At 39.1% G+C, this 27608-nt stretch overlaps 1 protein-coding gene across 2 annotated transcripts; it reads left to right on the top strand.

Annotated features, from left to right (window-relative positions):
* The first annotated feature begins 1961 nt into the window (after positions 1-1961).
* On the top strand, positions 1962-27606 carry LOC126376531 (protein DEK). Of its 2 annotated transcripts, none has more exons than XM_050023985.1 (17): positions 1962-2091; positions 3634-3826; positions 10043-10137; positions 10998-11093; positions 11592-11689; positions 12385-12514; positions 13209-13337; positions 14120-14282; positions 15289-15450; positions 15814-15899; positions 16371-16538; positions 17028-17147; positions 18429-18543; positions 18882-19063; positions 23683-23835; positions 25033-25197; positions 25349-27606. In XM_050023985.1, the coding sequence occupies exons 1-16, from the start codon at positions 2050-2052 to the stop codon at positions 25039-25041; spliced, it is 1941 nt and encodes a 646-aa protein (XP_049879942.1). In that variant the 5' UTR covers positions 1962-2049; the 3' UTR covers positions 25042-25197; positions 25349-27606. The 2 variants fall into 2 exon arrangements, with proteins under 2 accessions (XP_049879942.1, XP_049879943.1); XM_050023986.1 differs by having other exon boundaries at positions 17028-17141.
* The last annotated feature ends 2 nt before the right edge of the window (positions 27607-27608 follow it).

Here is a 27608-nt window from a genome sequence, read left to right on the forward strand (position 1 = left end):
ATTCCTTAAAATTATTATAATTTAATGTACCAAAATTGTACTTTATAGAACTGTTAAATCTATAAAATATAACGACCTTTTAAACTTTAAAGAGAATAAATAATTATGGACTGGAACTTGTTTTTCTAATAAAAAAAATATAAAATAGAATGTCAGTATGCGTGTTACTATTAAAACACCTACTTTTTTGTCTATGGTTATATACGCGTTCAGTTGCGTTTCAATATTGCAATATGGTCACAATATGGTAATCATTACAAAAGACCAATCACTCCATAAAATAATGTTGATTCAACAGAAGACCGGCAAAATATATTGAAGAAAATATAAATGAAGGTCGCTTTCGTAGTTGCGTATAAAAATGATAAATATAGACCCATTGTAACTGTCGTTAAATATCGTCATTATTTTTGTTTTGCAAAAGCGTGCTATTTGGGAAATTAACAAAACTTTCCAAACTACGTTCCCCACAAAAATATAGATAGTACTGTACAAATTTACCTTCGTTAAATCTTCTAATTTCATGAATAACAGTCATAAATGTAACTTTTATCTCACGTTGATTCCATGGAAAAAAGGGCGATGTCTTGTGTGGGACGCCACATGCGTTAGCACGTATGCGGCTTCTCATATAAGAGGAACCAAACGTGCTGCTGGCTCAGCAGCCGAGGCAGCGGCCGGTCTCAAGCACGGTAAGTACGCCAACCTGGAATCGACGTATGACTTTGTGCCGTTTGCCGTCGAAACGGCGGGGACTTGGGGTTCTGAAGCGAAGCGCTTTATCAGAGAGGTGGGTAAGCGGCTAAGGGAGCAGGGTGGCGACTCCCGGTCCGGGCATTACTTAGCGCAGCATATTTCTCTCGCCATCCAACGGGGCAACGCTGCGAGCGTGATGGGCACATTCGGTCGAGAGGTGATAAAAGGGAGTATTTTTTAATTGAGCTTTTTGATTGAGTACCTACTGTATATAAATTGAAAACTTTTTGTAAATTTATCTTAAGTCATAGAATAAGTAACTAATTATGTGAGTCATATTAAGGTTTTCATTCTTTTATCTTTGTTTTTAGGTGTAGAAGCTGACCCTTGTAATTTTTTCAAACATTTTTTTTTACAACTTAAGAATAATAAGAATAATGTTTCTTCAAAACTAACATTTTTTTGCAATTACACATGTATTTAAATTATTATTTTTAAGAAGATTAAGGAAAATCTCGTTTTTACAGGTTAAGAAGCTGAGCTGCTGTAGATTTAGGCGGTTGAGAAGTTTGAAAAAAAAAATGAGAATTCAAAGTTGTAAAATACAATGATAATTTAAAACTCATTGCGTCGTTAGTTACCAATATGAAACTACAAAATATTGCTGAACTAACTGTTCATATACACATACCTATTACAAAATGTTTGATTATTTCGCTGCAGATTCTGTTTGTGTTCCACTATGTGCACTGATATCTATGTACTTGTTTATTTAGGTGTAGGTTTCTGTATGGTAAGCTGTGTGTGTCAACGTACAATATGAGAACAACTGAAGCAAAACGGTTGAAATGCCTAAGTATCCCTTTTTATTAGTTAATGACCTCCAGGTTTTAGTGCGATAAACTCTACAATGCAACTTGCATTTATTTTCTTTACCTACCTATTTTATTTAAGGCTCTATTATAATACACAAAATCTATCGGAGACGGTACATCATGACTGGGCGGTGAATGAAGAAACAGGGTGGGTCGGGCCCCGATTTCACCATACATTAATTTTTATACCTTCACCCGATAGATTGTGTAATGTAATAGGGCCTTTACAAGAGCAGAGATCACTAATATACATTAATAATTGTCTTTTGTGCGTATAAAGGAGGCTTAAAATATTACATGTAACAATATTAATACATTTACCGCAATATCCAGTACAATATTTTCTATGCGTGTATCCTATTTTATAAAACTTAAGAAACGAAACGCATATTTTTTTTTTATACTATGGTGCACGCATTTGTGTTGTCCGGTGTTTGAAGACGCTTTGGAATTCGCTTTCAATTTCTTCAAAGGAAAAATGTCGGGTGATACCGATAAAGCGAAAATCAGTGATAATCAGGTATTGTTGTGAAATATACTATTGTATTAATTTTCAGCATAATAATACGCGTCTACTGAGGACATTTTGAGTGTTGAAGTGGTGTTATTTCCGTGTTATATCACTAATGTTTGCCTGCGTCTCAACATGGCTGACAGAACGTTTGCTTCCCGCTAAACGCGGGAATTACGCCACGGAGGGTTGTGATATTATTCAACTTTTCACAATGAAAACTGTGAATGCCATCTTGATCAGTTACTGAAACTGATTCTAATGGGATATATTTCAGGATTTCGCATATTTTCGCCACCCCCGCCCCTTTTGCATTTGGCTGCAGGCCTTTGTTAGTGTGCACGATATAATACGACATTGATAGGAAATCCGCATGACCTTGATATTTGGTTTCTTGCGATTATTCAATTTATAAATGTTGTTTTTGCGTCGTGTTTCCACTGAACGTCGGGTTCGCGCCTAGCTGCGGCCGCCGCGAGGCAAGCGGCGATGTAAATAAAACATTAGCCTTATATCGGGGCATTAGTTTCTGTTTCTGACCTCCTTCCTATTTTTTCGGTTTTGGTTTGTTATTTTTTGCGTCTAAATGTATTTATGCCATAATTTCATGCTGTCGCGTTGTATGAGTAGTATCAGCATCGATGCTGTATCTTACAAATTTACTTGCCTGCATCAGTCAGAGTAGCTATAGAACATTCTCTCCAAGTCACTCACACATACAAGTATTGTATATGTACACAGCTGTATACTATCTATAGGTCAGTGTGAGATATATAAGCAATGGAATATGTGACTTATGGTATGGAAATAAGGTTGTTATTGGTTTGGCGGGTGATAAACAGAAACGCCCATAGAAATCTTACTTGAAGTCAAGTATAGAATTGATGTACAAAAGGTTTTGAGCGGTTGCTCACAAAAATGTAAAATTAATGTTTGCATTTTGATTTGATGTTAAATTGAAAGTTTGGTCAATGAAATGAGTTTTGCTTCTTTTTAAGTTAAGTTTATTTAAAAATGTACGGTTTTGAGTTTTTTTGTTAAGCAAAATTAGTCTTTATTTGTATGGGTAAAAGCCTGACAAAGTTCATACTTATAAGCAATTTACCTCCAAAAATGATGTTGTTACATTATATTTTGCACTACTTTCTTATGAGTTATCATTCTGAATGATCTTAAACATAGTTTTTTTACTCAATAATTCAAGTTAGTATTACTTAATTTTGCTATAATTCTTCCTTTTCAATTACTAAATGGAAGAATAATGTAAATGTACTCAAAAGTTTTGAGTCAAAACATTAAACTATAATTGTTATTTTAACAGGATTGTAATCTATAAAATATGCAAGTACTATAGTGATGAAAATGTTCAGGCAAAAGCCATAAAAGTTGTAACAAAATAAAAACATAATATTATATTACTTATAAATCATCATCCGACTTCATTAGCATATTATATTTACCCATACATACCTATTTTTACAGGTTAGAGAGGCCAATTTTTTACTAGTACTTTTTAAAACATGTAGTTAATAAAATTCTTTATCTGCCCAGGATGAAGACAAGAAGTCCGGGGCAGGAGACGGTCAGACGACAGAGGATGAGTCCTCACAAGATTCCAAGGGTGAGTCCCAGGGGGCAGTGAACTCCGACCCCCCCCAGGAGCCCACAGGGCCCATGCCGGAGCCCCCAGGTAACGCCGATGTAGATCAACCGAAACCTGAAGACATACCCACACAATTGGAAGGTCAGAAGAGTTCAAAATTCCAAAATTGTGTTCACAATCTGTTCATCTACATGGCAACTAACCTTGGGGCTGTATGTTTGTTATGGCGGCGGCGTAGCGGGATGTGTCTAGTAACGGCAATGTTAAAAAAAATAAAGATATTTTTCTATTTATTCCCTACAACTTAGCAGAGACTGTACCAAGCTGGCTTGGGGCGCATCATATCATTGGCACTAAAATCTACAACAAAACCACCATCACATTCTAACATTTGAAGGCTTTTTCCAAATTGTAATAAACTTTATTACACTGAAGTAAGGCACAGTCTCTGCTAGCTTGTCGACCGCTGCGCCGGCGCTGCGATCATGTTTCATTCTCGATGCCCTGTGACGTCAAAGGTAAGTGGAACTGTTTTTTATCATCAGTTTTGGTTGAGTATTTTTCTATAACTAAGTTTAGAAGCTTTTGAGAGAATTCTCACTTAAGTTGTAAATTAAACCATACTTTTTCCTTAGTCTGTACAATCCCACTACTGGTCAACGCCTCTCCTGTACTTCTCCAGTCCTCTCTGTCCTATGGTGATGTCCATCTACACTTTATGTAAAAAAACTGTAATTTCAGTTGGAAAATGTTTACATACGTAAGCGTAAAAGTATTACTTGGCTACGAATCTTAGAACAAAGACAACACCTTCCGAATCATATCCACAAAATAATAATAAAACAGATTGCTGTTATTACAAAAAAAAATGCCCACTACCGCCCCCTATTTGATTTCATAGCCCTCTCCAAGATACTTCATTAATTTATCAACGGGTTGTAAAAGTTCGTCCAAGCATACACAGATGGCGACACTTGTTATAATATATGATCGCAAGTTGTTTTTTTTTTATTTTTTTACTTTTGTGGTAAATAATAAACCCTTGTAAATTATAGGTACCTTTCTATAATATAACCAGCCTATGTATGTCCCAGCAGGACACAGGCCTCCCCTCAATCAACCTAGTAGTAGCCCGGTACCAACTGCTTATCGTTGCCTTCCGAAGCACGGAATCATCTTACTTTTTCGGACAATCAGGTGATTCAATTCACGCCTGCAATGTCCTTACCAAACAAAGGAAAGGACCTTTCTATAATAGGTTCTATTTTATTGTTTTTTTAGCAAGTTTTGTAGTTAGTCATCTTTTTCTTGCACTTTTTTTAAGAGATGGATCGCACCTTTACACTCAACATAAATACATATATAAACTCGCCCCTATTTCTCACCGGGGTAAACTTGTATCTAATTTGTTGTTTTTTTGACAATCGCAAACGTTTTTTTTTTAAACGTAATTATTGTTTCTTTCGAATATTATCTCCATCTCGGAAGATATAGCTGACTCTAGTTGTTACTTCCTGCGAAATCTATAAACTAAGAAATCGTCTATACTACTCCCATCATAATAAGACCCATGTTGTCGCCACTTACAAACCATTACGGGGGTCTTTGATAATTGGATGTCCCTTATAACCATCATAAGAAGACCCATGACGCCGCAACCTTGAAATCTACGCGAAGTCCTTGAATATTTGGAAGATGAAACAAACGGAACGTAAACTAGCCTTTCTCGTTTGTACTTTTAACATTTAAGCGCCATTACTAAAAATCACATTTGAATGTAATTTTTGTTAACAAAACCTCGCAAAAGACAATCTAGTTTCAATTCAGTAGGGCTAACATAATGCAACGTGATAAAATTTTGTCACGGTTATTTTATCGATTCTGACGATATAATTATGTCGTTTTGTTGATTGGTGCTAATATGTGCATCCAAATGAGTCATGTCGTTCTGTCAAAATACGAACAAAGTGACGTGGCACGCGGGAAAATAAACTTATCGATTTCGACAAAATGTATTGAATCGATCGATAATTTTATTACGTTGCGCATGTTAGCCCTGCTGGTCACAAAATGTTGTCTCAATTTTTATCCGGATTGAAATTAAACTTCAGGACTATATTCCCAATTGGTGTAGCCAGAGGTACGTCCATCGCAAGATGAACTAAGTACCCACGCTTTACCGAGCTTTATGTAGTACCAACGTGATAGGTCGCTAACCGTATCGTCTATAATAGGCTAGTTTCCAACTAGTCAAATCAGTTACTTTTACTAAACGTCAAAACACGAAATTACTACGGAATTTGTATGAAAAACCACACTGTGACGTCATAGAAAAACCTTTTTTTTTTCTTAATTAAAATTCATAATTAAGTTAAATAGAATCAAGAAAATCTTTTTCATTAGTTTTAGATCTGTCTTTATTTAGTAATCAGAATTTCACAATTTCTCTTGACCCTAATACACGACCTAATTGTCGATCCAATTGAGTAATGAAAATTTTAATTGATATTTATTATGTTAGAATCAATACTAATCCTGGAAACTCTTCGCCAGCAAGTACCAAAAATAGCAGCCTAGCGACATAGGACATAGCTGTATATTACAAAAAATACTATACATCTCTGCCTACCCCTTCGGGGATACAGGCATGACGCTATGAATTCACTGAATTTGTATTTGTGGGAGAAACGGCTTCCACAGAATACCAGCGTCGTGGCTCGCGCCGCGGCTTATGCTGAGTGAGGCCCTTTTATAAAGGACACCACCACCATCGTTGACCAGTCCATACACTCAATTATTTGTATTTCTCGTGTAAGTTGTTTTTATTATGTGTTTTGATTGTAAGTTATGTGTTTTATAATATATATTTGTTATTTGTTTTATATTTGTTACTGTGGTGTCCCTTTATAATAAACGTTTCTTTCTTTCTTTCTATGTAATGTCAAAAATACAAATATGGTTCATTTTCAATATAGGATCATGATTTAATACTTATCGACGAGATTAGTTCCATCCTATTACCATCTCAGATACCATTGCGCAAGTATAAAAAGGACCTAGTATTTGGAAGGAAAGTAGCCTGACCCTAACCTGCACTAAGGTACGGGCCGCCGCAGACGATCGATACTGCCTGACACAATGGTACGTATGCATCTGCGATTTCTCATCGCCTCTGTTTAGACAGGATTTCTGTTTAGCTAAGCGTTTGTTTTAGATAAATTATTCAAATGATTCGTTACTTCAATGTAAGTATTTTCGGCTCCTTCTATCGTGTGGATTGTAAGGTGGATTACCAACCTCATCACTCGTGGTGGTAAGTTTATTATTGAGCCGTACTTACCTCAGTAAGTGGTACGGGACCGACGGCTTAACATGCCTTCCGAAGCGCGGATCATTTTAATTTTTTTGCTGAAGGACGTACACTGACCAAATTCGAAATGTCCTCAGAATTTGTTTGGATCTACTCTGAACCGGCGCGCGTGTATGGAACGATTGATGAATGATGGAACGATTGATGAATGTGGAGGAAGCAAGAGAAGTGTGCCAGGATCGAAGAAAACGGAATTCTATAGTCTCTGGTTACCCCGGTGGTAAACGTACATTAATAGTTTATTTTCCTTTATGTCCCCATAGGGAACGAACCCGGACCTCCAGATTGTGAGCCCAAATAAATAATAAAAAGAATTCGCCTGTGACCGTCTTTCTTGGCGTAGGTTAATTAGGTATATCCAATGATAAGTGGAAACTAAGCGAGGTATGAACGTTATCTGTGGCTTATCTCGCAAGTTATTGTAACTCATGTACTTATCAAAACTTCACCTATGTTGCTCACATAGGTGAAGTTTTGAATGTTGCTACATTGAATACTAAACGTTTCAACGGGCAAATGTTTAAAATTATGAATTGTTTTCGATGTGACGTAATACAGTCTAGCTTTCTGCCCGCAACTTTGCCCGCGTGGACTTCAGTTCTCGTAGCAAGTTAAGCCCGTCTCTAGAAAGTACCTACCTGCGCTATGTGCATCCTTGTCAACTTGAAGTTTCATACAAACTTTTATCACTTTCGCATAGAGTAAAGACTAATACTACGTCATAGAATAAGGTATACTACGTATAGAACGGCAACTCCCCTCAAAAAATGTATATATAATTTATTTATTTATTTGAAAGAAATAAAGGTTATACATACATTTCTACATAAACTTACGCCTGTTTCCCACTGGGGTAAGCAGACTATAGGAACTACACTACACTACACACGAGTATAGACTTGTCTATTGCGAGGTATTGTTAACAAAAATCACATCACATCGCATGTGATTTTTCAAAATGGCGCTTATCTGGTTTTGACTATGGCGACGATATGTAATTAATTTACAACCACATAAAGGGTCTACAATGCAACAAATGTCGCTGGTACATGCACCCTTTTTTAACGTGACTTATTGTAGATTTGCCGCAGATGGCATTTACTACTTGGCCGGACAAATGGGAGCGCTGAAGGCTCTCACCCGGTACAACGTTTAAGACAACAGGCCTGAGGGTGCCCAGTTAGACGCGAAACTCGGCTCAGGGCGTCGTTTGAGAGGAAAAATATTTGAAAGAATTAATCGACCCTAGTGGGTCGATAGCGATAAGCGCTGATTGAGGGAAATTTTCGACCACGCCGGCGGGGTCGGTATCGGGGTTCTGAAGTGTTTGGTGTCGCGAGCTGATTGGCCGCCTCTATGGCTAGAGTAATCGGGTCGTCGGAATCGTATATTACGTCCTTCGAGTACACGCACCTGTTGCTACATTTTATTATCGCCATCTTTTTAACCGGCTTACTTCATTCATCCCGCGTAAATTAATTTTTCAGAGAATGAATGGTTTTCCAGGCTACGTTCACCAAAAATATGATGGATGGCGTTAAAGTTTTACACTTTAACGTGATAAATACCTATTTTCTTATTTCAAAATACAATTTACAAAATGCAAAACATAATTTCAGTTTCATGTTTCAGAAATAAAAACCATTTTAAAATGACAGTTTTCATCAAATTTGAGTACCTTACTTACACAGGTTTTTATACAGGTTGGGTTTTTGATATTTACGGGATGTGGGTCATGTGGGTAAGGCCGTACGCTAAACCTCGCGCGGGTTTGGCCAGGCCAAATTAAGCTGGAAAACTACAAATTTGTTCATCGCCCAGTGTAAGTTGGTCCGACCCAGCGAACGCGCGGGTCGACACGTGCGATCAACTTACGCTGGGCGATGATTAAATTTGTCCAATTATCCAGCATAAGTTGGTCTGACCCACGCCGGACCCGCGCGACTTTAGCGTACGCCTTAAGGGTATCTGTCAGTTTTTCTTTGCCAACGCGTTGTCTTTTATTAAAATACTAAGGCTATTATTATTTTTTACATTTTACGTCACCTTATGGTTGCCTGGAAGAAATCGCTTTAAGCGATAAGGCCGCCATTTGCCATGTACTTCATTAAGAGACTTTTTGTAATTATTTATTTTTAGTTTGGTGCAATAAAGTGTAATTGTATTGTATTGTATTGTAAGGGTGGTATTAATAAACTAATTTCAGCTGAGACTGCCTTCAAGATCATGCTCAAGTCCCTGTTTTTATATGAGAACTGTCACATTGACATGATCTTGAGGGCAGTCTCAAAGCTGAGATTGGTTTATTAATACCACCCTAAAAAGTTAAATGTTATTGTAATCGACGTGTGTCAATCAATCAAATATATTGCACAATAAAAAATCGGGTTCGAATCCTGGCTTAGGCTCTAAATCACTGAATTCAACTTTGTGCCTTTGAATTCATATTTAGATCACAGATAATTGATATCATGTATTCACGTTTACCAGGATTTGTGCGTAGTTAATGGTATAATAGGCTCGTCCTTTATTCATAACTGAAGAGGAGTGAGTGCATATACTGCCTACCCTATGTGATGCTATGATATGTTAAATACAAATTAATACTCGCTATCACTTTGAAAACATTTGACTATTCTGTGGAAGTAATATTGACGCATAAACTCTTTTTAAGCTGATTACCAAATTTCAAGGGCAAGTCACACGGACTGTAATCTGGAACCTGGCAGAGGGCAGCAGTAATTGTCAGCACTATTCAGAGGCGGAGGACAGCGTCCTAGTATGGCTTTGTAATAGATTACTCGGGGCGCCATTCCACTCGCGTCAGACGGAGTACTGCGGAAGGCAAGAGGGAAACCACTGGCCTATTTTTCTCTAAAAAAGTAGCATGGAGAATGTAACACCGATCAGAGCGTGACTCTTAAATGAAATGACCAAATTTTAATAACTAATACAAACATTAACAGATGATTTTGTTGTGATCGTAGGAGACGTGAAGGCGACGGCCAACGGGAAAGACGACGACGGCGCCGGGGACGACTCCAAAGACAAGTCCGACGTGAAGAGTGAAGACGCTAAAAAGGTACAATACAATATACAATTCTTTATTGCACAAAAGGAGTAAGGGGGAGAGCGCGCGCATTGTGTCTCCCTCGCACTCATGCAAATCAACGCAATTTTATTGATGACGTCATAGGAAACTACAAAGAAAACTTTCGTTTTGACGTTTCGTAAAAAGTATCGCAATTGACTTGGTTGTCAAGTAGCCTATTATAGCACTATGTGTGTACTAGTACCAGCAGGCTCTGCACGGCGCGAATTATATCGAGGGTTACGACCAATAGACGCAGCGAATGCTATCTACGTGGATAGCAGTCGAGCGCGGCGCGGTGGCCGTGCCGCGAGGGCTAGGGGAGTAGGGGACATCCCTTTAATTGAATACTAACTGATAGGTATGAGTTATTCAAATTGAGGCGCGTAACAGGCGCCCCTTGTGGCAATTAACACTGGCTTTTTTGTTCGGTTGCGTAATTCATTCATATAAACTTCAGATCTCTAAGGACTCATGGATCATCCAACGATTATGAAGACGATGGTCACCTATTAGAGTGATCACCTTTCATTATTCGGTTCATCATATCCGTTATGTGGTCTACTTATAATGAGTTGGAAAAATATCAAATTATAAAGAGTTGGAAAAATAGATGCCGGCAGGCAGTTCCAATCCTTCGCTGTTCGCATCAAAAAAGAAGAGGCGAAACGTTTAGTGCGGATTGGTGGTATATCCACAACATAAGGATGAAATCGCCCGCCGAACGTCTAGTTCTCTAGATGGAAGTGGGACCTATATCTTCTCTTGTCTGGGTTGTGAGGCCAATGATCCTGCTTTCCCCCAGACCATACTCTGGACTAAACAGTTGTTTAATGATGTATTGTCTTCAGGAGGAGAATGGCGAGACGCATGATGACGATGAGAAAGATGACGTGAAGGACAACGCGAAGCCTGCCAAGAAGACCGCTAAGAAAGCTAAGAAAGAGGTTGGTGCACTGCCATGCGATAAGGCTTCATACAAAATACAAATACAAAAATATTTATTTGTGAATGTTGCGTGTTACAAGATAATATTACAGTGTTGTCATCGGTCTCAGGACATTCAGCCAAGAAATTTCATGCGTCAATTTCCCCCAAGTCGTGTGGTCTAGTGGTTAGAGCATTTAGCTCACGATCTGGAAGTCCAGGTTTGATTCCCGATGGGGACATTGTTGAAATTACTTTAGTGAGGCTGTCCTTTGGTTAGGAATTTGCAGGATGAATCACCTGTTTGTCCGAACAAGATGATTCTATTCTTCGGAGAGCACTTTAAGCCGTTAGTCCCTGTTAATTTTATAGTTGTTTGAAACACTAATAAATATGCGGGATATTTAAATGTGTATTTTTTTAGTTCATGTTGCGACGGATGCACCTCGTGACTCCCAATTAGGATATAGACGTGAGCTTATGTTCAGTGTAAATATTACAATGCGTATTATTTGCAGGAGACTGAGGAAGAAGAAGAAGATGAGGAGGAGGAAGAAGAAGAGGAGGACGAGGGCGATGAGGGTGACGACGAGGAGGAGAAGAAGCCCAAGGAGAAGTTAGTATTTGGTGGTGGTGTGCTGCCGCCAAAGGATGTCTTCGTGGTGCCGAACTGAGCATATGTGACTAGGAATCGACGATCCATCGGGGTTATGTTGGAAGTTGTATATATGCGTCACGTTGTGCAAATTTCGATAGCGCGTTTCAGGACCGCATTATTGAACGGTGGCGCCATCTGTTACATGTGCGCGGAACTAGCTGGTCAACATGTTAGGTCCGCCACAAGTACATCATCTCGCTGAACTCCCTCTAGAAAGCTTACACCCATAATCTCAAGATGTTCTCGAAACGTTGTCCACTCAATTCGGCCTCACTTGACTATTGTGGTATTTTACGTTGACATTAACGTCCTCAACTTGAGGACTTTACTCAATGGAGTCGAGCATTATACTGCCAACATAATAATACAAAAGTAATGACGTCATGCCTCCACTCATTTCACTGGAGTAAGCTCAAGGTTAGGTTGAGGCGACGTCTATGAATACCGATTTTGAGCAGAGTTCGAGGTCTTCCTTAAAGTCGCCTAAACTGGGGACGGAATCGAGGAAAGTTTAAAAAAAAAAGTAAAAGTGTAGTTTTTTTATTTTTAAAACAAGAAGTAATAGCAGTTATAAAAGTAGTACCAAGTATCCCCGTAGATAGGCAGAGAAGTATAGTGAACAAATAGAAACCTATAATATTTATTTTATACAGAGTAAAGAAGCCAGCGAAAAAAGCAAAGGACGGCGATGATGAAGATGAGGAAGATGAAGAGGGCGGCGAGGAGGAGGAGGAAGAAGAGGAAGAGGAGGAGGAAGCGCCCAAACCCAAGCCCAAGAAAGAGGTTAGTAATGTAATAATAACATAATGATGCTGGTGCCAGAAATTTTGTCCGGCCAAGTAGTTAATGCCATCTGCAGAAAATCTACAATAAATCACCTAAATACTTAGCACAATAAAGACATTGAATTGAATCACGTCAAAAAAGAAGGTTCCAGACACACCAGAATTTTAAATTTGAATTTTGTTTTGAATTTTTGTTTTTTTTTTGTTTTCTTTTTTTGAATTTTCGAAAGGGACAAATCAAAGAGATTAAGTAACAGAAATAAACATTTTATACAGGGTGTTAGTGACATCGTAACGAATACTGAGAGGGATGATTCAGACCATGATTCTGAGTTAATATCAAGTGGAATTGTCCGTCCCAAAATTCATGACCTTTTCATACCTTTGTGATGGAAAATTCCACTTGATATCATCTCAGAATCATGGTCTGAATCATCCCTTAAAGTTTTCGTTGCGATGTCTCTAACACCCTCAACCCTGTATATATCTTAAGAACATCTAGGGCCTTGGGCCGAGGTTTTTCTTGCAGCTTCTCTTTACTTCTACAGATTGTGAGAGCAGCAGTCTCAGACTGCAATAGTTTTAGGCGGATGAGACGTTCGTTATGTAAAAAATGACGACTCAAAGTGTAGTTATGTTACCTACTGAATAAAGATATTTTTGAATTTTGAATAACCAAGCGTTGTATTCAGCCCACAGAGCCCCCTGTGCCGCTGCCGGCCGGCAAGGGCATCCCTCTCGGGCACATCAGCAACGTGGAGATATCACTGTCGCGGTTCAAGACGCAGGACCAGAAGCTGCTGCACCAGTATTTGTATGGGGTGAGTCCAGCTCCCGCGGCACAGCAACTGCGCCGCGCGAAATATATCTGGCTTTGATCAATAGCCGTACTACGTCTATAAAAGTAGATAGCATTCATTGTTTTAAGTTTACGCGGTTATTATCATAATTAAAGCACATAATAACGGGTTGGGAGTCTCATATCCCCATTTAAACGCGGTAAGAACCCGTTATTATGTGCTTTAATTAGATAGCATTCGCTGTGTCTAATCCGCGGCGCGGTTGCCGTGCAAAGCCTGACGGGGGTTGTTAAAAAGGCCACATTGAAGCCATTCGATTAAAAAAGGAACATTGCTATTTGACTTTTGTTGCCATTGCGCACTTACTTCTTTTAGTATGCAAATTGCAATATTGCTTTTTTAGATGAATCGCTTCAATGATACATTTTTAGACTGTTCTAATGACGTTTTTACTACTCCTCTGACTAAACTTATTACAAAACGAAGACAATATAATACCAAGTTTTAAAAAAGTCCGCACTCACACAAATACAGATGAATGTGGGATGGGGCACGATGGAAATAATTATATTTTCTTCACTAACTCGTTTATTTTCCAGTTTTATCAATTTTACACCTTCGACTCGAAACCAACCGACCGCCATTCACCTGTCCTCTCTTCTTTCTCGCTCACTCCTCGCTCTCTCTTTCACACGGCTTAACGTTCCGTTTCATTCAGCCTACCATTCCTACATGAATGAAAAAAAGGATGTCGCATGGCACGTTTAAAGTATTATAAGTCTAATCTGCTCGTAATTCGCCAGCAACTGTGCCTGGACCGCAACGTGAAGCGCAACATCAAGAAGTTCCGCGGCTACGAGTGGGCGGTGGGCTCCTCCGAGTACAAGGCTAAGCTGGACGAGACCACAAAGATGGAGCCCAAGCAGATCCGTACCATGTGCGAGATGCTTGACCTCGATAAGAAGGGTAAGTAGCGAGCACGTCAATACGTCGCTATGTTACTCTTCTTCTATCGTGTGGATTGTGAGGTGGATTACCAACCCCATCAACCCTGGTGTCAGGGTTACTATTGAGCCGCCAAAGGCCCCTGACATGGCTCATGTAACGACTACTAACTTACACCAGTAAGTAGTAACCGGGACCAACGGCTTAACTTGCCTTCCGAAGCGCGGATCATCTTACTTACTATGCTATGTTACTAATGTCATAGAATAAGGAATAATACTACGTATAGAACGGCAAACAACAACAGCCTCCGTGGTCTAGTGGTTAGAGCGTTAGGCTCACGATCTGGAGGTCCGGGTTCGATTCCCGATGGGGACATTGTCGAAATCACTTTGTGAGGCTGTCCTTTGTTTGGTAACGACTTTTCAGGCTTGAATCACCTGATTGTTCGAAAAAGTAAGATGATTCCGTGCTTCGGAGGGCACGTTAAGCCGTTGGTCCCGGCTATTACCTGTAAAAACACATCCACCAACCCGCATTTGAGCAGCGTGGTGGAGTATGCTCCATACTCCCTCCGGTTGATTGAGGGGAGGCCTGTGCCCAGCTGTGGGACGTATATAGGCAGTTTATGTATATAGAACGGCAACTCTCCGCTCCCCACCAGCGTCTGAGCTAGGTTTACCTCATCCCCCTCGAACATAGTTTAGACTTAAACCGTATGATATCAGACGTCACACACACAGATGCGCGTGTACGATAACGTCAATGTGTGGTGTCTGTGTAAAACGAGGTTGTTTGTATGAAGTGTCTGGGGTGTGCTTATACCGAGCGTCACCAGGTACCAGCCTTCTACAACGCAATAAATGACAATTCATGATCAATCATGTCAATGATTATTCCGACCAGCATCATTGTTTCTCTATTTTAAATGTCATTATGTGTAAGTTTTAAGTCTGCTGTTTTTGTATTGTAATTGTGTGCGGCGTCCTTTATAATAAATAATGTATTTGTTCGTGACCTGTCGTAGGTTCCCCGTCGGAGCTGTCGGCGCGGCTGGTGGGGTTCCTGCAGCAGCCCACGGCCAACTCCCCGCACGCGCGGGGCTCCGTGCGCGCGCCGCCAGCGCCGCCCGCCGCCACGCCCGGCGGACGACCCAGGCGCTCCGCTGCCGCCAAGCTGCCCAACAGAGGTATACTTACTTAGGCATACTTAGGGTTACTTAGGCATACTTAGGGTTACTTAGGCATACTTAGGCTTGCCTAGAGGTCGGACACATGGCGTGCCAGATCGGTACACTTCGCTTAGTGACAGTTACTCCCCGTCTCTGACTATATAGCAAGGTCACGAAAAAAGATGTCTATAACCACCCACATTGGTCCTATGTCCTTCTCAACTACCTTCACAACTACAACTACTACATATAAGATCGGATGCTCAACCACTGTATGCAACGGCCTGTATCCCCAAAGGGGTAGGCTGAGATGTGTAGTATAAAAGCAAGTGATACCTACCTGTTATAACAGGTAAGTAATGAATTGTCCTTTTGTAACAGGTTATTCGGATGAGGAGTATGAGAGTGACCCAGAAACGAAAGTCAAAGGTCCCAAGCCCAAACAGGATGGATCAGAGGACTCGGATGTAAGTAGAATTAGGAATTGTATATAAAATTATTACCAACTTATATTATTATTGTAAATAATTTAATTTTCTTTTTTATTCCTTTTTTAATATTACGCCACACTATAGTGTAATTTTAGTGGTGATTCCAATACACACCATCTAATTTTATTTCAGTTGTAATTGACTTATCCGTCGAAAAGTAAAGGGACTGGTAATCGATAGGCATAAAATTTATGGAAATTTAAAAAACCTCAAAATTTTATATTGGCCAATAATGACCCGAAAGCACTTTGTTGACAGTACATGTCAAGCGGGTTGGAAATTAGCGAGATGCCTATTTTAATCGCTCGGGTTATTAAATTAACAGTTGGCAATCATCCGTCCCTTTCATTTTCGGCGGATAAGAAAATGACAGGTATAACTTAAATTAGAATGTGTCTGCAGGACACGGGGCCATTGTACTTTATAATAATATTTTATCCCAAACAGGGATCATTCAACCCGAGCGGGTCAGAGGAGGCGGATTCTGACTTCGATCCGGAGGCGGGCGAGTCAGCCGGCGGCAGCGTGCGCAAACGCAAGAGTACCGGCGGCAGGCGACGCTCCTCCAAGGGGGGCGGCAAGCGGGGCCGTAAGCCTAAGGGGAAGAAAGGCAGGGTAAGAATAAAAGAATTGTGATTGTTCTTCGAATTGCGAGTGGATTTACGAACGTCGGAAGTGAATATCATGTCATTTATTGCGTTAAAAATACATTATTATTAAATACACATCGAAGCAATTCATCTAAGAAAGAAAAATTGCTATTTGACATTGCAATGCAAACATGCATTGTGCACTTACTTTTATTTGCGCTAATGTCAAATTGCAATATTGCTTTCTTAGATGAATTGTTTCAATGTGGCCTTTTTAACCCCCCTGAATTAATAATGTATTTTTTATTTCTTTCAAAGATAAGTCTACCTGTAACACCGCTATGTATGTTCAGTATTGCAATAACATTCTTTACGTAACAGCAGATATGTCACATCTAATAACAATAGCTAACTTGGATATATTCCTCATATTATATTTTTTTTTTCTTGGATTATTATTTCTTTTTATGTTGGTGCAATAAAGTGTATTTGTATTGTATTGTATTCCTCGCAGGCGGCAGGCAAGCCGGGTCGCGGGCGCAAGGCGCGGTCTGACAGCGAGGAGGAGAGCGAGAAGTCCGAGTCGGAGAGCGAGAACGAGTCCGCCAGCGAAGGGGAAGAGTCCGACGTAAGCGTACGTCCTACTACTGTCATGTGCAATACCGTCTTTACCATAAGGGCACACGGGGCCCGTGCCCAGGGCCCCCATTCTCGGGGGCCCCGAAGGATCCACAATTTCTCTCACACATTTATTCTCAAAACATTTTTGTCGGGCACATTACACTTTTTTCACAAATCAGGAATCTTATCAGAATTAGGTTTACAGTTAGGTTTACAAGGCAAATCATATTATTATATTACGCCATTATATTATCGATGACAGCGACTTTTCCAAAAAACAAAAAACCTATGCTGTATTTGATTACCTATAAATGGGTCCATAGGTACTTAGTAAAAAATGTAAGTGTTTTTCTTTTTTTACTTTCCAATTCACTTTCTTTACTTTTAAAAAGGGCCCCAAATTCTTGTGTGCCCAAGGGCCCCAGCCTAGTTTAAGACGGCGCTGGTCTTGTGGCTTTGTGTTTCAACATAAATCAAAGAATAATACGTATAGAACGGACACTCCGCCCCGCAACAATTCATCATCAAATCACCGGTGCCGACCTAGATTTACTTCACTTTGGCTCTCACTTAACCTTCTAATGAACAAAAGACATACGCATGTTTTATCTTTGTTTTTGGGTATAAATTGTTATTACACCCAGGCGCAACACATCTTCCACTTATTATTCTGATCAAAATAAAGAGAAGCAACCTAAGCAGCAACATAATACTATAAGTATCTGATCCAAATATGCCTTTGCCATTAGATAGATTGCCATTTTTGAATAATTGTGTGCCCAAGCAACGGGAAAATAAGTAAATCACGTTAAACCTTAACAGCGCCATCTTCCGCGTGTCGGAAGTGCGTTCCAGGAGCGGTATTTAGCCATGGTGTTGTTGTTCCCTTACATACAACAGGTGCTGCTCAAATTATCTGACAATATGTACATGGCAATCTTCTTCTATCGTGTGGATTGTGAGGTGGATTACAAACCCCATCGACCCTTGTGTCAGGGTTATTACTGAGCCGCCAAAGGCCTCTGACATGACTCATGTAACGGCTACATACTTACATCAGTAAGTAATAACCGGGACTAACTGCTTAACGTGCCTTCCGCAGCACGGATCATCTTACTTTTTTCTGTGATCAGCCTGTAATGTCTTAACCAAACTAGGGATCATACAGTGATTTTTGTGATATGTCCCCACCGGGATTCGAGCCTCCGGATCGTGAGCACAACGCTCAACCACTGGACCACGGAGGCCGTCCCATGGTAATGATGATGAGTAATTAAGTATTGTGATGTATCAGGAACCTAAATCAAAGCGCGGACGGCCAGCGGCGGCAGTGGCTAAGGGTCGTAAGGGCCCCGTCGCCAAGAACGCTAAGGCCACACCTGTCAAACGGAAACCGCCTACCCCACCTGGTAAGTTGCCACTTGATCCCTTGCTACTGTAATAACAGGGTCGTGTACAGTAATGAGCAATATAATGTACACTTTAGGACTCTGTCGCACTAACATATTTGACATTTAGTGAGTCTTACAGTTCAATTTGTCAAAAAAGTTAATGTGACATGTTACCAAAGTGTATACATATTAATGCTCGTGACCGTACTAGGTTCAAGATAAATTATGAAATTCTAATTACTAAGTAAAGACAGATCTAAAACTAACGAGTAACATTTTAACATTTGAGTTAATAGACTCAAGACGTGACCACGATATCCAATCAATATTTAACCGTTTTGATATATCAATACCAGCCAAGAAGAAGGCGGGCAAGCCAGCTGGGCGGCCAGCGAAGAAGAACAAGAAGGCGAGCTCTGAGGAGGAATCCGGAGAGGGAAGTGAGGAGGAGGAAGAGGAGGGAAGCGAGGAGGAGGACGAGGAGAGCGGGGACGACTCCGATGCGCCGCAAGACAAGAAGGCCAAGCGGCCGCCCACTGTGAGTACTATTACATTAATACGAAGCTTGGAGGAGGGAATGAGGGTTTAGTAGACAAAGGACTCATTCGCAAATGGACCTGCATTAGGTTATGCGCTGTTACTTAAAATGCCCTATTCGTAAAATATCAAATTCAAATTCAAAAATATCTTTATTCAGTAGGTAACATAGTTACACTTTGAATCGTCAATTTTACATAACGAACGTCTCATCCGCCTAAAACTACTGCAGCTTCTCACAACCTGTATAGCCGGGGAAAAGAAGCTGCAAGAAAAACCTCGGCACAGGGCCCTAGACGTTCTTTAAAAAAATAAAAATAAACATAAAACATAAAATATTGGTATACAATTGAGTAATTTAGCTGCCTAATATCAGTTCTCAGACAGTTAATCCCATGCATTCATATCTTCTAAATAATCACTAACTTTATAATAACCTTTTTTGTAAAGTTTTTGTTTAACTACTGTCTTAAAACAGTTGAAAGGCAAATTCTGAATGTCAATGGGAATCTTATTGTAAAAACGTATACATTGCCCCTTAAAAGATTTAGTAATCTTATGTAATCGACTGACTTGTAAAGCAAGTTTATTTTTATTCCTGGTATTAACAATGTGCCGATCGCTATTTTTTGCAAATAATCCTATATGTTTTTTTACATATATTAAGTTTTCAAAGATATATTGTGATGCCAAAGTTAAAATATTAATTTCTTTAAATTTATTTCTAAGTGACATCTTGGGTCCCAATTTGTAAATCGCCCGAACGGCTCGCTTTTGCAGAACAAAAATGCTGTTCATATCTGCAGCATGACCCCACAGCAAGATGCCGTACGACATTAGACTGTGGAAGTAGGCAAAATAAACTAATCGCGCGGTTTCTACATCGGTTATTAAACGAATTTTTTTGACCGCGAATGCTGCTGAGCTGAGCCTTTTGGACAACTTATCAATATGAGGACTCCATTGCAACTTAGCGTCCAAAGTAATTCCCAAAAATACAGCAGTATCCGTGAGGTCCAATTCCTTATTTTTTACAATAATAGAATCGAGGGGCCTACTAACATTCGATAACGTAAAATAAACATATTTTGTTTTATTTTCATTAAGTAGCAGGTTGTTTACAGTAAACCAATCCACTACCTCTGAAATGGCGTTGTTTACATCGTCAAAGGAATCTTGTCGTCTCTTTACTTTAAAAAGTAAGGAGGTATCATCTGCAAACAGCACCACCTCATGTTTTACAAGACTAGGTAGGTCGTTTATGTAAACTAGGAATAGAAATGGACCTAGAATTGAGCCCTGCGGGACGCCTATAGTGACGTTAGATCCACACGATCTGCAGCCATGCACATCAACCCTCTGAACGCGGCCACTAAGGTATGACTCCAAAAGAGCGATGGCATTATCAGTTATTCCATAGTGACGAAGTTTCGCGATCAAGATATCATGACAAACGCAATCGAAGGCTTTGGAAAGGTCGCAAAAGACACCAATAGCATCTTTGGACTCCTCCCAAGCCTGAAAAACATGATTTATTAACTCAACACCAGCATCGGTTGTTGAGCGACCCTTTGTGAAACCAAATTGTTTATTAGACATTAAATTGTTTAAATTGAAATGTTGAAGTAATTGCAGTAATAAAATTTTTTCAAATATTTTACTAAGCGTGGGTAGTATAGATATTGGTCTAAAATTAGTAGGGTCAGAAGTACTACCAGCTTTAAACAATGGAATGACTTTACTGTGCTTCATTAAATCTGGAAACACACCATTGTCTACACATTTATTAAATATACATGATAGATAGGGAGCTATGCAATCAATCACGGAGTTAATGACTTTAACAGAGAGACCATGAAGATCTGCAGTCTTTTTGATTTCTAAAGATTTAAAAGCTCTTAAGACGTCCCTAGGACTCACGTGTGTAAATGTTAGTTTATCTACTTTGGACGTATCTATGTGCTCCCTTACAAGTGATTGAGCGAGTGCAGGAGATGACTTCAAGTCCTTGGTAGTCGAAAATGGAATGTCAGTAAAGAATTTTTCAAAAGCTTCAGCAACTTGCTTATCATTTGTGAGTAGTTTACCGTCAATTTGTAATTGATACTCGAGATCGCGTGCTTTGACTTTCCCAGTTTCGCTATTAATAACTTTCCAAGTCATTTTAATAATATCTGAGCTACCTTTAATTTTACTGCTAACAAACATTGCCTTCGCGTTAACGCAAACACGTTTGAAAACTTTTGAATACTGTTTTACATAGTCGTGAAAAGCTACGCTATGATTGTATGTTCTTTCTTCGTAAAGTTCATACAACCTGTTTCTACTCTTATAAATTCCTACCGTCGCCCAGTCACTAAAAATTGGTGTGTCTGCTTTCTTAATTGTTTTTGCCTTAAATACTTTATTAAATTCCGATTTTGTTAGATTAAATAGGGAGTTATATAACAAATTTGGGTCATCACAGTAAGGAAGTTCTGGTAATTTGTTTGACATATTATCTTTGAATTGTTCTAAACGACTACTTGATATGGGATTGCATGTAACATCCTTTTTCAGTGAGCGGTCAACAAATAAGTTGAAAGATATTTGTTGACCACAGTGATCTGACTTTAATTTATTAATTATTAATTTATCACAAGGTTCTAAGTTACTAAAAATATTATCGATACATTTCGCGGACTGTGACGTGATTCGGGTTGGTTCTGAAAAAAGATTTACAAGATTATAACACAGAAATAAAGATTTGAATGTAGTACTTAATGAGCAATTTTCCAGAATATCAATATTAAAATCACCGCAGACGATAACATGTTTGCTTTTATTACATAATTTGCATAAAGCTTCATCAATAACTTTTTCAAATAGATCATAAGATGAAGCGGGGGGTCTGTATACGCTCAATACAATAAGCCGGCTGAGTTCAATACAGGCTAGCTCAACAGTTCGCTCAACTGAGAGACTTACAATATCCGTTCGTTCCTTATATTTTAAACAATTACGTACTAATATTAATGAACCGCCACGGATAGCCGTCTCCCTGCTGTACGAGCTGGCAACCTGGTGATTATTGAAGCAAACGAACTCATGTTTTTTTAGCCAATGTTCAGTTACGCACATAATATCAACACAATTACTGTTTAAAAAAAGTTCAATTTCAAGTTCCTTGCCCAATATTCCTTGTATGTTTTGGTGTACCAGGTTGATTACATTTGTATTTTTCTTATTGCATTTTATATTTAATATGTCCTCATTTAACTTACTACAGCCAAAGTTTTTCTCTGTTGTCATTAAATTTAATTTAAATTACAAATGTCAGAAATAAAAATAGGCTGCTCAATAGGAGCAGACGCGTTAAAAGCCAACGAATTGGCTGATTCTAATGTAAAAAAAAAGGATAGCGACTTCGCTATTTGTCTTTTGTAAAAGTTAGATAGATAGTAATATCTACCTTTGGTCAAATAAAAATTCCTAACATAGGAATTCGTATCAATGAACTGAAATTTATTATAATAATCGCATACTAAAGTATGCAATGTCAGGTTTAGATCATGCCTAAACTTATTTTCGGAATTAAGCTGACTTTGGCTGAAAGGCAATGCAAACAAAATCACTTGTTCTACATTCGGTAGGCTGTTAAGTAAGGAAATATAATGGGAAAGTAGTTCTTTGTTCGCGTTACCTCTCCTACCGGCCAAGATTATGATTGTACTATTTTTCGAGAATTTATAAGAAATTATTCTTTTTAAAATGTCTAAATAGGAGGCACCCGGCATACAATTATTAATTACTGCCCGCCTCAAGAAATGGCTAAGTTGTAAACCCATATACATATCCTATTCCCGAAATTCCAAACATTAATGTGACGGGGGCTGATGAGTGCCACCGAGGATGCTGTTCGAGTGGCGAAATACTGGGCTGAAGAAATCTGAATGCCATCGAAACGACAAGAAGAAGAATGTATAAAGAGTCGTAAGGAGTTTTAAGAATGGGTCCTTTTAAGAATAAGTCATTTTGCGAAATAGTCCTTTACAAGAATAAGCCATTTTGAGAATAGGTCGTTTTAAGAATAAGTTATTGTACGAATAGGTCCTTTATTTAGGGGTAAGGCGTTTTGCGAATAAGTCCTTTGTCTACTAAACCAGAATGAGGAGTCGGGCGAGGAAATTAGGAGGAAAAGCAGGGTATCGAGGAGGAGGCGCCACAAGACAAGAAGGTTAAGCGGCTCCTCATTGTCAGTCTTCATCACCTCCCTAGCGTTATCCCGTTTTTACAGGGTCCGGCCTACCTAACCTGAAAATTGTGATTGATGAGCGACTGTCTGTGTGATTTTTCAAATCGACTTTTCTCGTGAGAATTGATGAGATGCCCCATGGCATGGTAGTGGGCTCCATTTTCCGCATTTAGACACATAGATGGCCCATTATGCGTGTTGTCTTGGCTATACTACTCTTAGCCAACCTAGCTCCTTCCAGAAGCTCAGAAGCCTCCTGGGGGGTTTGCAGGCGTCGCCGAGCGACCTTGCTTGCTTGAGGATTCGTGCTTCGATGCCCCATGACACACCTCGTCAAGAGTCGTGCCCTGTCACGTATTTTATTTATAATATGTTGTTTGTATTAGGACGAGGAGATTAAGAAGTACGTGAAGCAGATCCTCGAGGGCGCCAACTTGGAGCAGATCACGATGAAGACAGTGTGCAAGCAGGTGTACAGCCACTACCCAGACTTCGACCTCGCACACAAGAAGGACTTCATTAAGGCAACAGTCAAGTCGGTTAGTATACCAACTTCAAATATATTTGAATTCGAGAATATTCACTCTATACGGTCTAAGTTAGACCACGAAGCGATAAGAAAGAGGAGTTAATTCATGAAAGTATTTCCTACACTTTTTTTTTATTAAACCTTATTATTAGTTGCGCAGTTTACCCTGTAAAAGTGTGTAAACAGTTTGACTGCATGAACGAGTCTTTGTTATGAATTGGTTTATTACAATAATATTTATAAAGTTAGGATATAAGTAATACATACAAAAATTACTCTAAATTCGCTCGGAAGTGGCGCAAGAAGATATCGCTTAGGTATTTTTTAGATTTTTTTTGTCTCGAGACGGATTCTCCGGCAAACTAGTACATATGGTAGTCTTTTCTCTAACTCTATCGACATATAATTATTTATTCTAGATACGTCCATTTCCTGCGCATATTGATCTGTCATTGCGCGTTGTACTCGCGCACTCCCTGCCCCCCTTTCGCCAGTACGCGGCACATACTTTTTTTAGACCAGACCTATGGTCATCTCCTCTTTCTAATTGCTTCCGGCTTTTGAATATTTTTCAGCTTACGTGTGATATATTGCAAATGTTGACAGTAAAGGTGTTTTTGCATTTACATCCGATTCTTATCCGATCCACGTACGAGAATGGCGGACAGTAGAAAAGTAGCAAGTTGCCATTTTGGATTCATAATTTGACGGACTCGGATGGGATAAGGCCCGGAGTAGTGCCAACAGTTGGTTCGACCTTTATAGACGGCGATACGGCTCACCACCTATCACGTTGGTCTAACAGAAAACTCGGTGTGGGTACTTAGTTCATCTTGCGATGGATGTACTTCTGACTACCCCAATTGGGTATGACGGATGTTAGATGGTGTGGTGATTAGAGTGCTACCTCCACAATATATGCTCATCATAACGTCTTTTGATGCCAATAAGGTATCTGGGACTTTACAAATATTAATTTGATCTTTTTTGTTTTGTATGATGATGAACTGAACTGAAGGCGATGATGTTTTGACAAGAAGCGCAATAGAGCCACGTCGTTGGGTACTCTCATGTCGCCGACTAGCCATTCGCATTCCCGGTTATATAGACACATTTATCTATCGCATTTCCAGTTTTCCCTTACCTGTAAAATGCATGTTTTTGCAAGTTTTAATTTATTATAATTTTCTTTTTTTGTTTGTTGCAGTGTATTTAAGATGTTAGGAGTTAAGGCCGGAGTGTAGATGTCTACATAGTATACCTATAGTTTATAAAAGGACATAGTTATATATTATTACAATAATAATATATTATGAAAATAATAAAGTATCTGACATGAAGTGGAATGGAATCGTCCGCTTTTATTTACAAGGTAGAATATTTTGCTTATTATTTGCATGTTTTTTTTTCTAGAGTCTTGACAAACGCCTGTTTTTTTTCATTCGCTTGAGTGCTTTTAACGTTATATGGGTTGAAAAATGGAGGTAATGAGGGTTGTTATAATGTGAGTTGTTTTATTCCAGCTCATATCATCGTGAGCTGTGACCGCTCGGCCGCAAACATATATAGTCAAGTAAGCTACACCACTTAAACTTAGACTAACCCCGCCCGCCGCGCCGGCCCCTGCCGCACGCTGCGCCCCTCACACGCACACTTTATTTAATAAGTGTAACAATTACCTTTATATCCATTATCATAATCAGAAGAATATTTGCGTTTTTGTAATGGCTATTTTATTTATTATTGGTGAGTCGTTAGTAATTTTCTAATTAAATAAACTGTGTTTTTGAGTTCGTTATTGAACGAATATTTGACGAATGTTACGTACAATGTAGTTTATTAAGTGAAACGTGTTTTTTCGCGATTTACGATACATTTTGTGTTTGTCTGTCATTTATGTAAGGAATGCGGCGTAGCGAGCGGCAGGCAATCGATTCAATCGTACATAAGATATTTTCTCATTCAAGATTTTGTTACACTCAAAAATGTTGTTTGTGTCGTTCTGGCCGGCGCGGCGTCACGCGGGCGTATGTAATTTTATGTTGTAGGAATAATTCCCTCTAGAATAAGGATAATACAAGTAAACAGCTGTAGCATTATAAGGATGTTTTATTTTCACTGTGCCTATACTATCTTGAGTGATTTCTATCACAATTCCTTTATTATATTTTGTTGTCATATTATTTAGAGTAATTACGGCTTGTGCGTCGAGTTAGACACTCAAAACTACAAATATCTTTTAATTTTGACACAATGAGGAATATAGCATGTCGGGACCATATTTATGTTGTCGGCACTCGACGCACGGGCTCTACTGAGCCAGGCTAAACGACAAGTACACAGATGTATTATTTTTAATAACTGTGAAACACTGTACAAAATTCTGAAAGTACGACGCGAAGTGCAGACGGAAAGTGCGACACAATTGAGAGAAAATGTTTTTTTGTTCCCAGTATTAAAAATATTTGGGTGCTGTGCTTACTATGTGATAGTGCAACATACCGCTAGCTTATTCCTCCCTTTTTTGTTAACCGCTAAGATTTCATTGTGTCGTCCTCAACTTCTAATAAATATCCAGAAAATTGAACTTTAAAAATATTTAAATTGGTTTTAAGAGTCGGAAACAATATTTTTTTAGCAAAGAATTAGATTGTAATGATATTTTCTCGCAGTCTGGCACTATCGCAGATTACTATTCGATTAAGGTTTCGGCTAAGTGTAATTTTAAGATGTGTAAATACACTGGACACGCAATGTATGGAGCCAAGTTGTATATCTGTCACTTCGCTCCTCGAAAATGTTATTTTTTCATGAATTAAATTAATTATCTTATCTATTGAAGCTGGGTGAGCGATAACAAGGATCGTACTCTTCCTATTATTCTTCTGAAATATTTCTTTTTGGCCAGTACTTGAAAATAACAAATTGATTACACGATGTTTTGCAAAGTTAACACCCGAGCATTGTCATTATGTGTTCATGTTATAAGCGTTAAATTGTATAATAGCACTAATTTGGGAGCTCAGCGTACGCCGAGTGATTCCAACTTATGACGAAGTAAGTAGTGCAATATTTAATCAACTTATTGGCACACAATTATTCTTTTCAGTAACAGCAGCTGAACTAAAACAAAAAATATAAAATTTGTAATATTATTTTTGTTACACTTGAGTAGTGTAAGATTGTATTTTTGATGAATTCGCTTAGATATTTTGGGTGCTTCTAGCATTTGGGGATCGATGTTTGTTTTCAAATTATTGTGGCCGATTTGTCGCTAAGTCCGTGGTGAGCTAACTGTAGGTTACGAGGCTCGGGCGCGGTGAGACGTTGGGGAATGCGCGCCGCATAGAGACGAGCCGTTCGTGTACGTCTCTATATTTGCGCTGCATTCGTTAACAGTAACCCTAGTCTCGAGTAGTATTTTTTATTTCTAGACAGCTGAATAACTACGTGTGTAGAGACGTGGATGTCTCCGCCGATTTGTCGCTATGAAGTGGGCCTGGTATCTAGTAACATTGTCCTAAACACCACATCAAGCATATTCCAGAACGTTTCCAGTGGTGACAGGAACCTTTCACTGCGCTCGAACCTCTTTACTTTAAGATAGATCGTAATCAACATTAAATGTGTATTTGTGAATTTTTAACCTTATTTCGGTTGATGTTTTCTTTTATGTGTAAATGGCTGAGATCATTAGTGACGTAGTGGCACGGAGTGATAGCGAGTGATTGGTTCTCCCCTTTTACAATTGGATAGAGATAATAAAATAAAAAGTTTGAAATC

Source organism: Pectinophora gossypiella, chromosome 21, assembly GCF_024362695.1.
Source record: "Pectinophora gossypiella chromosome 21, ilPecGoss1.1, whole genome shotgun sequence".
NCBI classification, from domain to species: domain Eukaryota; kingdom Metazoa; phylum Arthropoda; class Insecta; order Lepidoptera; family Gelechiidae; genus Pectinophora; species Pectinophora gossypiella.

What these genes read in the sequence shown, in the direction of transcription:
- LOC126376531 (XM_050023985.1), top strand. Translation starts at nt 2,050, where the DNA reads ATGTCGGGTGATACCGATAAAGCGAAAATCAGTGATAATCAG. An exon ending in AACCCAAGCCCAAGAAAGAG is followed by an intron (nt 12,515 to 13,208) that starts GTTAGTAATGTA and finishes CGTTGTATTCAG; the next exon opens with CCCACAGAGCCCCCTGTGCC. An exon ending in ATGGATCAGAGGACTCGGAT is followed by an intron (nt 15,900 to 16,370) that starts GTAAGTAGAATT and finishes TATCCCAAACAG; the next exon opens with GGATCATTCAACCCGAGCGG.